Source organism: Miniopterus schreibersii, assembly GCF_964146895.1.
Source record: "Miniopterus schreibersii genome assembly, chromosome: 16".
NCBI lineage: Eukaryota > Metazoa > Chordata > Mammalia > Chiroptera > Miniopteridae > Miniopterus > Miniopterus schreibersii.
In genome coordinates this window covers 22,526,122-22,538,715 of record NC_138116.1, presented here as the reverse complement: position 1 = coordinate 22,538,715, position 12,594 = coordinate 22,526,122, and the positions used below count along the sequence as shown (strand labels likewise).

The 12,594-nt window shown below is 55.7% G+C and overlaps 1 protein-coding gene across 1 annotated transcript; it reads left to right on the top strand.

Moving 5' to 3' along the window:
- Positions 1-8,231: 8,231 nt before the first annotated feature.
- Positions 8,232-12,522, top strand: HAP1 (huntingtin associated protein 1; the record flags this gene model as incomplete). The annotated part of the gene is made up of 8 exons (XM_081162022.1): positions 8,232-8,605; positions 8,982-9,145; positions 9,531-9,610; positions 10,026-10,139; positions 10,278-10,298; positions 10,449-10,498; positions 10,788-11,011; positions 11,701-12,522. The coding sequence occupies 8 exons, from the start codon at positions 8,232-8,234 to the stop codon at positions 11,745-11,747; spliced, it is 1,074 nt and encodes a 357-aa protein (XP_081018148.1). The 3' UTR covers positions 11,748-12,522.
- Positions 12,523-12,594: the final 72 nt, after the last annotated feature.

Here is a 12,594-nt window from a genome sequence, read left to right as displayed (position 1 = left end):
GGCCTAACACTCCCTGTGGTCTACGGCTTGGAGTCCAGGCCCTTCTGTGGTCTGTGGTGGGCTCACCCCAGCCCCTGCCACCTTCCCTGTCCCCTCAGCCAGCACCCTCCACACTGTTTCTTGCCTCCTGATCTTTGTCCATGCTGTTCCCTCTGCCTGGAATGCCCTCACCTGCTCACCCATTGGGATGCAACTCAGCCCTCACTCCAGGGACAGCTCCTCCTTAACCTCCCTGCTCCCGCCAGGCTGAGTAGCTGCCCCTTCTCTGCTCCATGATGTCCTGTGGGTGACCGTGTCACTTGTCACATTGGTGTAACTGTCAGCTTATGTGACAGTCCCCAACCCACATCCCAAATTCTCCTCCTGGGAACCTGCCAATCTTGAGACCCTATGGCACCTATGCTCTTGCCAGGCCTGTTGCTTCATTTCTATTGCCTGGAGCTCAGGCAGTGGAGTGAGGCCATGACCTTGTTAACACAGGCTTCGTGGCACTGAGATGGATGTGGTGCCGTGAGGAGGGCAGGGAGCCAGTTTAGGAGGCGACAATAAGGTGTAGGCAAGAAGTGATGAGATGCTGAGCTGAGCTCTGCTGAGGGGAATTGTGGGAGGAGGGGACAGTTTTCAGAGATCTTTTAACAATGCTCTGACTCTGTGTTCAGGGCCTGTCTTAGTCTGTTCAGGTTGCTATAACAAATTATTGTAGACTGGTGGCTTAAATGACAGACATTTCTCACAACTCTGGAGGCTAGAAGTCCAAGGCCAAGGTGCCAGCAGATTTAGTGTCTGGTGAGAGCCCACTTACTGGCTGTTAGATTGGTGTATTCCCATGGCCTTCCCTCAGTGCATGCTTCTGAAGAGAGAGCAAGATCTCTCCCTCTTCGTATAAGGGCACTAATCTCTCATGACTTTGTCTAAATCTAACTATGTTCCAAAGGCCCTGCTTTCAAACACCAGCACTTTGGGGGCTAGGACTTCAACATACGAATTTGGGGGGACACAAACATTCAGCCCATAACAAGACCCTGGTAGAAAACACTCAGCTTGGATAATTTGAGGATTTGGTAGATTTTACAAAGGTGTGGACATGTACAGAAAACAGTAAGAGAGAGGCAGTACCCTCTCTTATGGTGGTCTCAGGCAGGAGGGAGGGAGTTCTTGGGGACAGGACTCTGACAAGGGGGGTGTCCTTCCTCCCCACAGAGAGGATGTGACTTCACTCCCACCAATGGAGTGAGTTGTCTGCTTCTGTTTTCATGTAGAAGCTGTCTGAGAAGGTCAACTCACTTCTCTGAACCTCAGTTTCCTCATCTGTAAAGTGGGGATAATACCTGTTCTGCCTACTGAATCTGAGGGTGGAATGAGAAAGAACAGGGATTCCAGGCAGTAGGGAGGGTGAGAGGCTTTTTCCCAGAGAGGCTTTTCACTCACCCAGGGACATATCTGGACACTGGTTGGAAGTTGTCACATGACCCACCCTTGTTGCATGGGAAGCTGGGAAATTGAGAATACTTTAGCTGCACACATTGCCCCCTTGACAAAAATCAGGGTTCTGATAGTAAACGAAAGGGGACATAGACATGTGAACACGTGGCCACTAGGAATGAGACCCCACCAACCTCGTCGTTTAGATATAGGCTCAGTGGGGTAGGCAGCAAAGAGCAGAGTGACTGGGTTTCAGCGAAGTTGTTGACTGAGTAGCAGACAAGGGGGGGAAACAGGCTCAGGTAAGGTGGGCAGACCTGACTGAGCAGCCACACCCAAGGAGACCTGGCCCTGTCTGTCCAGGGGCCGTCTCTGTCACCTGCTCGGTCAACCTCTCTATCTCGGTATCAACACCACCAGTGGAGACTGACACTGACCCATCATAGTGCCATCGCTGATGGCAAGGGAGGGTTACTCTCGATGGCAGAACCAAGGCCTGAAAGCATGGGGACAAGCTGGGATGAATGGCAGAGTCCAACACGGTGAGATTTCAATAAGTTATTAAACTAAGTCTGAAAAACAAGTTATCACTTGTGGATCTAAAAGTGCTCTTCAAGTAGCCTGTCATTAAAAAGAATAAGTTATTATAGTAAGTCTTACACTAAACACCTTTAAAAACATGTTCCTGCTCTTTATTCTCCACCCCCCGAGGGAAAGGGGTGAGAACCTTTTCCCCTGGCCTCCCCCGGAACCATCTGTTTCTGGTCTTGAGGGGTGACCCTGGTAGCCACTCGCTGTACACCTGCTACAGGGTGTGCTAAACGCTTCCCTTTCCTTACTGCACTTCCTGGCCACGAAGTCTCTGCTCAGGAGGACTTTGACTCATTCCCATTTTACAGATGAGGAGCACTGAGACACTCTGCAAAGGCTCGCTAAGACATCCTTTGTTGAATGGGCGCTGAGAGCTCAGGGCAGGAGTGGACACCACCTCCCCCTTTGGAGGATATCTGCCTGCAGGGGCACATGTGCCCACCCAGGCCCTGCCTGCCCATCCCTAGCACAGCCTTGCCCCCATGTCAGCCCTCCAACAGGACTAAGGAGCCCATGTACCTTTCTGGAGCTTCCGCCAGGTACAAGGCACTCAGGTGGAGTGATCTCAAGCACATGTAGAGCCCTCGTGTGACCTCTCCATGCAGAAAAAAAATAACCATCCAAGAGTTACCTACCCAGCCCAAGGCCCTCCTGTAGCCCAGTGATTGTGATGTGGGTGGAGAGCACAAAGAACGCTCTGGGCTTCCTGGACAAGGATTCCGGGAAAGCTGGCCCTGAGGACTAGCCTGGGGTCAGCGAGTGGCAGGGCCTGTCCACTGGCCGGCTCTTCCCGTTGGTTGTTATTCACAAGTGTTTACTGAGCGCTCAAGCGTGGCAGCCTGTGCTAGGCTCTGGGACGTGCAGATGGAGACCACCAACCCCTCCCTGAGCCAGCGAGTCCACAGGGCCCACAAGAAACCAGCATTCTCCGCCTGGGTCAAAGAAAGACTCTCAGAAGCATAGGGGAAAGGAAAGTCCAGTGAAGAGGTTAAGGAGGACCTGCTGGAACTGCAGGGCTTGAGAGGAAGCCCTCCACACTGTACCACACAGCAACTATTTCACAAGTCATACTCACAAAGGGCACGACTTAGCTCTGGCAATAGACTTGTTTTTGTTAGGGAGCCAGGTTCATGGGGAAAACTTAGGCTTTATTATTTTGAAGACCAGAACCAGTGAGGGTGGCCCTGTTATTTCTGGTTTATGTCAAGGTGCACAGTGTTTTCCCCTGACTGTGGGCTGTGGTGGGCTCAGAGGTGTCGGCAGCGGGGGGCCGGGGCCATTGCTACTTCTGCACCAGTGTGTTGAGGGCTGGGAGAGAGGGAAGCACAGGGGGGAGCAGGGGCCCAGATCCACCCAGGTTACATCAGGGAAGGCTCCCCTGAGGAGGTGGAGCCTGAGCTGAGGCTTGAAGAAGGAAGAATGGGCACAGCGTCTGCAAAGGCACAAGCATTTGTTCCTCCTTTACCTGCAACCCCTCCAGAGGCACTGGGGTGAAAGCCTGCGGGCGGGGTGGGCCTGTAGACAAGAAGCCTATGGGGGTGTCGGGCTCAGGTTTCCAAGCTGTCAGGATACAGGGGTGTGTGTGCTGGGGAAAGATAAGGCTCTGCCTGGGCTCACGCAGTCAGTGTGGACTCTGTGGACACTGCGGACACTTGGCCCCAGCCTCGCCTGGTGGCTCTCCAGCACCTTTTCCTCCCACGGAGTTGCAGGGCTCAGCGGGTGGGTGTCACTGGGGCTGTCTGGGGTTCTGGCTTCCCGAGAGGTGGGTGGTGGCTGCTGAAAGAGGGAAGAGGAAGGACCCAGCGCTGCCCGGAGGGAGGTGTCTCTGGGACCCAGCCCCTCCTGTGGGGTGTCTGAGTCCAGATCAGCAAAGGTGTTGTTTATTTATTTACTTACTTACATACTAACTGGGAGGCACTGAACTGAGAAGAGAGATCCACGTGTCAACCTGAAAAGATCAACACACACAACAAGCAAAACCAAAACTCAAAGTATATGTTGGCAAACTCAGCAGTGGTTACTCTGGGTGACCAGAGAATCACAGGCGATTTATCTACATATAAGGAATATTATCTGTCACATGCAAGTATTTGATAACACCGACAAGAGCTTTCTGTTGGAAAATGTGCGAACATACATAAAAGCAGAGAGAACGAAGAATTCCCTGTGCCCAGCGCGCGGCTTCAATAGTTTTTAACCTTCTTCCCCTCTTGTTTCGCTTGCTGCCCTCATTTTGCTAAATCTGTTTAAGTAAAATCAGACTCCGTGCCATGTCAGCCATAAATGCTTCAGTGCGTCATCTAACCCAGGGGTCCTAAACCACTTTTGTGCCGCAAGCTCCTTTGGCAGTCTGGGGGAGTCTATGGGCCCCTTCTTGAAATAATGGGTTCCTTAAGGACAATAGCCTCCAGGTGAGAGAGACCATGGTTGGGTCAGAGTGGAGGGGATTGCTCTCTCCCTAAGATCCTGGCCACCCCCGCTGGAACCCCCCCCTTACCATCACCCAGGTAACCCGCTCTGCCCTCTCCTTGCTTCTCTCCCTTCCCTGTCCCGGCCAGGGGGCCCTAGAAAACAGAAAACAACAGGCTGAGAGGCTCAGGTCCCCAACACATCCCATTCCTTGTCCTAGGCCAGGGTAAAGGCTCAGAAGGGCTTAGTGCCCCCAGAATCTGGCCAGGGTCCTGAGAGAGGGAATAAAGGAAAGAGGGGACCCTGAGGGATGGAGGAGCCTAGGTGCTGGGGTAGGTGGTGGAAGAGGGACCAGGAGAGGGAGGAGGGCTCCCCTGAAGCCTGTGTGTGTGTGTGTGGGGGGGTAGTCTCACCTGTCCCCCGTTCAGGATACCCTCTCTGTCCTGCTCCCCAGTCAGATGCAGAAGGTAGTTCTGGTGCCTGGCCCTGCTCAGATCCCTGGCACTGACCCTCAGGAACTGTTACCATGGGGTACCCTGTCCCAGGTGACTTTTTCCAAGGTTGGACCAGGGAGGGGACCTGAGCTGAATGTGTGGAGCCCAAGGATAAGCATCAGAGTGACTGTGCCCCAAGTTCATGGCTCTGGTGTGTGTGTGTGGGGTGCCTGTCTTCAGAGCCTGCTGAGAGTGTGCCTCCTTCTGTCCTTACTCTGGTCCAGCAGGAGTTGAAGGGTACTGTTGGGAGGGAGGGCAGGAGGCGCAGGGTGAGAGCGGCAGCAGCAAGATGGGAAGGGGAACAAGATTGAAAGATACCCATCACTCCAGAGGTGCTTGCTGGGTCTTCTGGGCTGTGGGCACACATCTATCACCTGGGCCAAAATGTTTACTTGAAGAATGACCCAGGGTCTGAGCCTTGGTTTCTCTATCTGTAAAATGGGTCACTTTGCCTGCTCTGTCTCTTTTGTGGGGTGACTGACCCTGCAGATAAGGGTGCTGGAGGGTGGTGGTATGTGGGCTGGCACTGCCCTCTGGTGGCTGCAACTGGAGTTGCTGGGAGCCAGTGGCCAGACCTAGATGGTGCCATCAACTTGAAACATGGAGGGTCTCCTTCATCTCTCTGTGTCTTCTCCATTTCGTTTCCTTCTTCTTTACCCCAAACTTCCCAGGGACCTCAGGGCTGCTTTCTCACAAGCAGGTAAAATCCAATTCAGCAAACATCTATTCAGGAATTGAATGGCCCTCTACTGTATGTCCTGTTCTGTGTGGGGTGTTGGAGCCACAGAGCTGTTTAAGACACAGTGAGACCGTCCAGGAAACTGGAAGCTGGAGGCTGGAGGAGAGCCACTAGACAGAGCTTCAGCTTCACGAATGAATGAAAGTATGACGCTTTCCAAGAGTGGGGAGTCCCGTGTGGCTGGAGTGGAGGGGACGCAGGGGATGGCAGAGAGGCAGGTGGGGGAGATGTGACACCCAAACAGGAAGAGCAGGAATGTGGCGCCAACACGTTGGACTCTTATTGACATGATGACAGTAAAACTATGTAAGATTGGAAGAGGAGAGGCTGACAGCTGATGTTCAGCTCTCCTTGTAGAGGATGGGGAGTTGTCAGGGGGTAATGTGTGTCTCTGTGTTACTACTTTAAAAATGACTTTTTATTATGGAAAACTTAAAAAATACACAAGAGAGACCAGTGACATGTGGCTCAGAGGTTGAGCATCAATCTAGGATCCAGGAGATCGCGGTTTGATTTCGGGTCAGGGCATATCCCCAGTCAGGGGTGTGCAGGAGGCAGCTGATCAATGATGATTCTCTCATCATCGATGTTTCTGTCTCTCTCTCTCTCCCTCTCCCATCCTCTCTCTGAAGTCAATAAAGATATATTTTTAAAAAAATACACAAGAGAGGTAGAACAGTATTATGATTCTCCTGTATCTATCCCTCAACTTCAACAGGCATGAACTCACGGCCAAACTTGTTTCATCTATGTCCCCACCTGCCTCCCTCTCCCACGTTATTTTGAAGCAAATCTCAGACATAATTTCACATACAAAAGCTCTATCTGTAAAAGATAAGAGCTCTTTTCAAGAACGTAAGGACACCAGTAGGTGAAGAGATAAATAAACCATGGTCCATCCAGATGATCTTATTCAGCACTAACAAGAAATGAACTACCAAGTCATGAAAAGACATGGAAGGACCTTAAATGCATATTACTAAGGGAAAGAACTCAATCTGAAAAGGCTGCATGTTATTTGACTTTAACTATATGACACTGGAAGCAGAAAAACTATGAGAGAAAAAAGACCAGTGGTGGCCAGGGGTTGGGGGGAGGGAGGGATGAGTAGGTGGGACGCAGAATCTTTAGGGCGGTGAAGCTAACCTGTACGATACTATAATGCCGGATACATGTCATTATACGTTTATCAAAACCCATGGAATGGACAGCACCAAGAGGGAACATTCTTATCACAATGCTTCCCTGGAGAGCTGGTGGCCAGGGCACTCTGATCCCCTTTCCCGGGTTGTGTCTCTTGCTCTGTGCCGTGTCGTGGACACCTGGCTGCCAAGACACCTGGTCAGCCTTAGAAGCTTCTGTCCCAGGCGCAGACCTTGGGCCCCTGTCCTGGGCTCCTGGAATTTCTTAGGCTAGATAGGAGTATGAGTGAGAGGAATGGATTAGAGATGGATTCACATGGATGCAGGGTGGGGGGAGGAGAGTATCGCACTAAGAGAGAATGCGGCCTCAGAACAGCAGCAGGGCTGAAGAGGAGAGGCACCAGGAATATTTAGGAGGTAAATTAAGCCAGGCTTGGTGACTGATTGGGTATTGAAAAGATGGGAAGCGGGGCACCGAGAACCATCCCAAGGTTTTAAAAGAATCAGTGCCTCAGCCATCTCTTTTTGGCCTGTAGGTTGCTCCAGTCCCAAGGCACAGAAATGGCCCCTGGACTTCTCTGCAGCCCACACAGTTCATTCAGGGTTTACGGTGGTGACTCCGTGGGTATCCCTCAGGTGCTCTGAACAGAGGGACGCGCTCCCTGCGCGGAAGGGGTGCAGGTCTGGCCTTGGAGGCAGACACACTCCGACCACTGCCGGCCACCCCACGGGATAAGGGATGCTCTGGGGCGGTGGGGGACGGGGTCCGAGGAGTCTTCACGGGGAGACGTCCAAGCGGGGTCTCCGGGAAGAACGGGTGTTTGTCAGGGTGGAAAGAGGTGGGCGAAGTGAATGCGGCCTGGAGGTAAAGCTGGAGGAAGGGCAACAAGGCCAGCTGAGAAGTAAGAAAGAGGGCCGCGGAGCGGCAGGAGCGCGCAGGCGTGAGCGCGAGAATTAGGGGGCGGGGGACGCGCCAAACCGGCCAGCGCGTGGGGACCGTCTGGAGCTTGGGGAAAGCTGATCTTCCGACCGTTGGGGAAAGACACAATGTTGCCCGAACTCACAAGCCAACTCCAGGGAAGGCAGCCTAAACCCCGAGGAGAGTGGAGGGAGGGGCGCCCCCAGCTAAGGCAGAACCATTCTCCGGAGGTGGAGAGGGGAGGGGGAAGCCCTGCCCTCAAGACCGAGCCCACGGAACCAGCTGGAACGAGTCTTCTGGCTCTTATTTTTTTTTCGCCCTGTTCCGCCACCATTAGCTCGCCCCCCGGGTCCTGGGCACCCCTAGTTCCTCCTCGGCCACCACCTCCCGCTCGTGTCTGGTCGGGTCCGGCGGGCACCTAGCCAGGCGCAAGTTGTAAAGGCCGAGCTGAGCTGCGGCCGCCCTGAGAGGACCCCAGATGCGCCGGAAAGAGTCGGGGCTGGGATGCACCGGGGATGGGCCCGGGCCCGGGTGCATCCCCGCCCGCAGCCAGTCCCGCTCCAGAGCCCTCCGCCGAGCCTGAACTCGCCCCCCAGCAGGCTCCCGCGGAGGGACAGGGAGCAGGTTCGGGATCCCCATCTGTCTTGGGACCCCCAGCCGAAGCTTGCCGGGCCTCTGAGGCTGGGTTTGAGGCGGGACCCCAAAGCGCGTCCGCATTCTCGGCCGTCCAGGGGAATGCCCAGCCTGTGCCCGGCCACTCGGACGCGCCGTGGACCCACTTCACATTCCAAGGGCCTTTGGGTCCCCGGGCCACTGGCCTGGAGGCTGGAAAAGCAGCGGACATCTGGAAGACGCTAGGGCAGCTCCAGGGAGGAGGGGGCTCCGCCGGGTACAGGCGCTCTGCCCCCTCTGGTACTCAGTCCCACTCCTCCACCCACCCACCCACGCACCCACGCGATGTCACTGCCTGCAGCACCTATCCGGTTGCCTCTTCCCAAAACCTCCTCCCTTCCTCTCGGTCCCCGATTTCCGTGGGTGGGTCAGGTTCCGGGGCCCGCGCGCTCCCCGCTCCCCTCCGCGCGCCTGTAGCTGCGGCAGGTCTGCGCGCTCTGCGGCCCAGGTCCCGGGCTGCGGCGGAGCCGGGGGAGGGGCGGGGGCTGCGGGGGGCGGGGCGCAGCGGGGCGCGCTCAGAGCCTGCGCAGGGGGGTTTGCCCACCTCTTGGCTGAGGAGGGGTCAAGGTGCGGTTCTCCCCCACCGCTCCCAGCGGGGCTGGGCGGGGCCTCAGGCAGACTCTGCCCCTTCTGTCCCCTCGCGCCCCTCTCCCGGTCTCCGGAGGTCTCTGGATTGGGTCTAGAGGCTCAGGTGCCCCTACTCCAGCGCCGAAGAAGTCTCTTTCCCTCTCCTCTCCGCGCGCGCAACAGGTGCAGGGTGGGTGACTGCGCCTGTTTTTATGACCCAGGAGGCTCCAGCGAGCTGGCCAAGGCTGCCCTTCGTAAGGGGTGGTGAGTCGGTGCTTCTGCCAGCTGCCTCCTTCTGCTAGTGCCAGGGGCCCAGGTGTCCGGAGAGCCCATTTCCACCCGAGCCTGGAGGGCTGTGATCTGGTTAGCTCACTCAGGCCCCTCCAGGGGGAAAAAAAAGAAAAAGTCCAGTTGGCCCTGGGAGCAGGGAGTGGAGTACTGAGTACTGGGGGGAACGGAGAGAATAATGGCAGGAAGGAAGCTCAGGCTTCTCCCCTGTTGCTAATAGGGCAGGAAACAGTGGGTGCAGGAAACGTCCCCTTTTTCCTGATCCGCAGTTCCACTTTCTCTTGCAGCGCTGTGTCCTGACCGACGCCTGTCAGTCAAGGAGATCACCCAAGAGGATGTCAGAGAGATGCTAAATTTGCTAGAGGAGGTGTGCTTCCTTCCCTATCCCAGCCAGCCACCCAGGCTTTAGCCAGGCCCCCTGCTTTAATTCTGCCCTGTAGCTGTAGGAGTCTTGTCTATTTCCTGCTTGGCTACCTCTCTGGGGGCCAAGCTGGGAGTCCCTCTTAGGAAAGGCAGGTAGGTGTAAGACATCCAGGCTGGAAGAGCTCTTAGGGCCATCTGGTCTGATCTGCTCTTTTTCCATAAGGGGAAACCGAGTCAGGCCCCACAGCCGGTGAAGGACAGACTCTTGCCTAGTACTGCGGAGAACCGGGGGGGGGGGGGGAGTTTCCCCTAGTGGCCCAGCTTCCCTCTGACCCTGTGTCTTCCCTGGCTTCTCCCATCTGCTTAGGAGATCTTGGAAACCAGGAACTTATTTCCCATGGATGGGGGTCCCTCTGCAGAGAGAGCGGGACCTGAGTGCAGCAGATTGCATGGGCCGGTCCCTGGCAAAGCAGAATAGTGTTCTGATGGAGAACAGCAAGCTGGAAGCCATGCTGGGCTCAGCCAGGGAGGAGGTAACAGGGCAGGGCAGGGCGGAGGAGGTAAGGGGTGCCCCTCTCAGGCCTACCTATGTCCGCTTGTGCCAGGGCCTGCACCTGCCCCTGCCCCTGCCCCTGCCCCGAGCTGACCCAGGGCCCCTCTCCCTCTGCCAGGTTTTACACCTTAGACATCAGGTGAGCTTGCAGGATGACCTCCTTCAGCTCTACTCAGACTGGGGAGGAAGAGGAGGAGCAGCAGCACGGTCACCCCTGTGAAGTCCCGGCGCCGTGAGTGTCCTGTCTTTACACCGCATCTGGACAACCTGTTTGCTTGTTTGCCAACAGGGACGTGTTCGGGCAGTGTACCTGCATCAGGGTGCTGGGGCCGATGAAAGGTGAGGGTAGGTGCCCCCAAGTGCTCACTTCCCCCAGCCTCGCCCAACCCAGTGCGCTGATTTGCTTGGACTTTGTATATCATTTGCATAGGCCCCTCAAGTCCCCCTCAGCTAGAACTGTGGCCCTAGTGCTTATTTACATGGAATTTGCATAGGATCTCCACTCCCTTTTCTCCTGGGGGCTGGGCTGGGGGTCAGGGCCCAGACTGTAGCTCCCCACTGCGTCTCAGCTTCCTGTCTCTGCCCATATTCTTTCCCTGTCCCTCCCCCTACCTCCCCCATTCCCAAGGCTCCCCAACCCCGCAGCAGTGGCAGCAGCAAGCCAAAACAAACATGGGGGCAGGATCATGGGGCAGCAGCCTGGGGTGCAGACCCAGGACTTTCGGAGGCTGGAGGAGGACAGGGCCAACCACCCTCCCGTGGCCTGGGAGGAAGAGAGGCCTTCTGGGGCCTCCCAGGCCACTGGGACAAAGGCTTCCACCAGCAGGGGCCACAGTCGGACCAGTCCTCCGGGTGAGTCTGAAGGTGGGCTAGGGTCTCCTACAGGGTGATGGGGTGGGCCAAGTTGTCCTTTCCCCAACTAGAAGCCCCTAAGGTTGGGGATCTGTTCCTACTGAGTACAGGCTATATGCAGGGCCGTGTGAGCCCTGCCTTCAAGGGGCTCACAGAGATATCAAAGATGATTTATCGACGTGTTATCTTCTTTAATCTTCACACCCCCGTGGGTAGGAACTATCATCTCCATTTATTTGGTGAAGAGATTGAGGTTCAGAGAGGGAAAGTAACTCATTCAAAGTCACACAGCTAGAGTGGATCTGAGCCCTATCTCTTCACTATCATGCCATAATGTCTTCCCTGGCCCATCCCTCCCCTCTGACCCTGTCCTGACCCTGTCTGGATGTCTGCCTGGCCTGCTGGGTCAGCCGTGAAGTTTACAACCTGTTGGCAGCCTCACCATTATTTCTGTCTTGTCCCCACTCAGTGGTTTGATCATCACTGGTGGCCTCATCAGGGTCACTAGGGAAGGTTGTGCAGGTTGTAAACTGAATGGTGACCTCTGTGGCTGGGCAGTGGGCAGCCTGCATAGCTATCAATGGTGCTCTTTTCTGATACAGCTGCCCAGGCCCCAGCCTCTGCCCACTGCCCAGGCCAGGCCTGTGGTCTTCAGGCCCCCAGTTCACACCCACCCTCTTCTATTCCAGGCTTTGCTGTTTTCCAGCAGCCTGCAGAGGCCCCACAGACAGCCTGAGGCTCCTCCTTCCGCTGCCTGGCCAAGTCCCAACCCCCCTAGACCCTCCTTCCCATCCTCTGAAATGGGGCCCCCTGTCTGTCTCTAGCCCACCCTCTGTCCTGATGAACCTGGGCCAGAGCAGGAGGTCCCAAGCCTCGACCCTCTTCTGGCTGAAGGAAACCCGGCCCTCCTTCTGCAGCTGGTGCAAAAGCTGTGGCTGCTGGCCCTGGATCACATGGTGGCCTCAGGGGCGGAAGAAGCCCAAGGGGAGGCCCACTAGCTAGCTGCCAGACCCAGCTCTGAGCTGGGGGTAGGGTGCAGGCCCTGGGAGCAGGAAGTTGTTTTGAGTACCTTCCTAACAACGTGTCCTTCATTCCCTGACCCCCAAGTTAAAGGTGGCTCCTGAGTCCTTGTTGACTTTCAAGGACCCCCATTCTTGGCCCTTTCTTTTTAGTCCCTAGTTACTGTTTGTAACCAGGGTGTTTCTATGTGTGGGTGAGGAGTCCCTCTGCCCAGTGGTGTGCCCTCCCCCCACCTCCCTGCCTTGGTCTGTGAGTGCCTAGGCTCCTGCCCAAGGCCCAGCCACTCTCTCCCACTGGCCTTCCTCAGTGCCCTTGTTTTCTCCTTCCAGATGTTCTCCCATTTTCCACCCTTTACTCATAAACAGCTGGAGTCAGGGGCTCAGGACCCCCACTGGTATCTGTCCTGCTCCCCTGCAGAGCTTCTCAGTCTCCCGTTGCTTCTCAGCCTGTGTATGTGCCGGTGCAGGAAATAAAATACCTGTGTGCTATCTGGCCCAGCTTCCAGACATCTTTTTTAGGGAGTGTGTGTGCATGAGTGTGTATGTGAGTGTGTATGTGCTCTG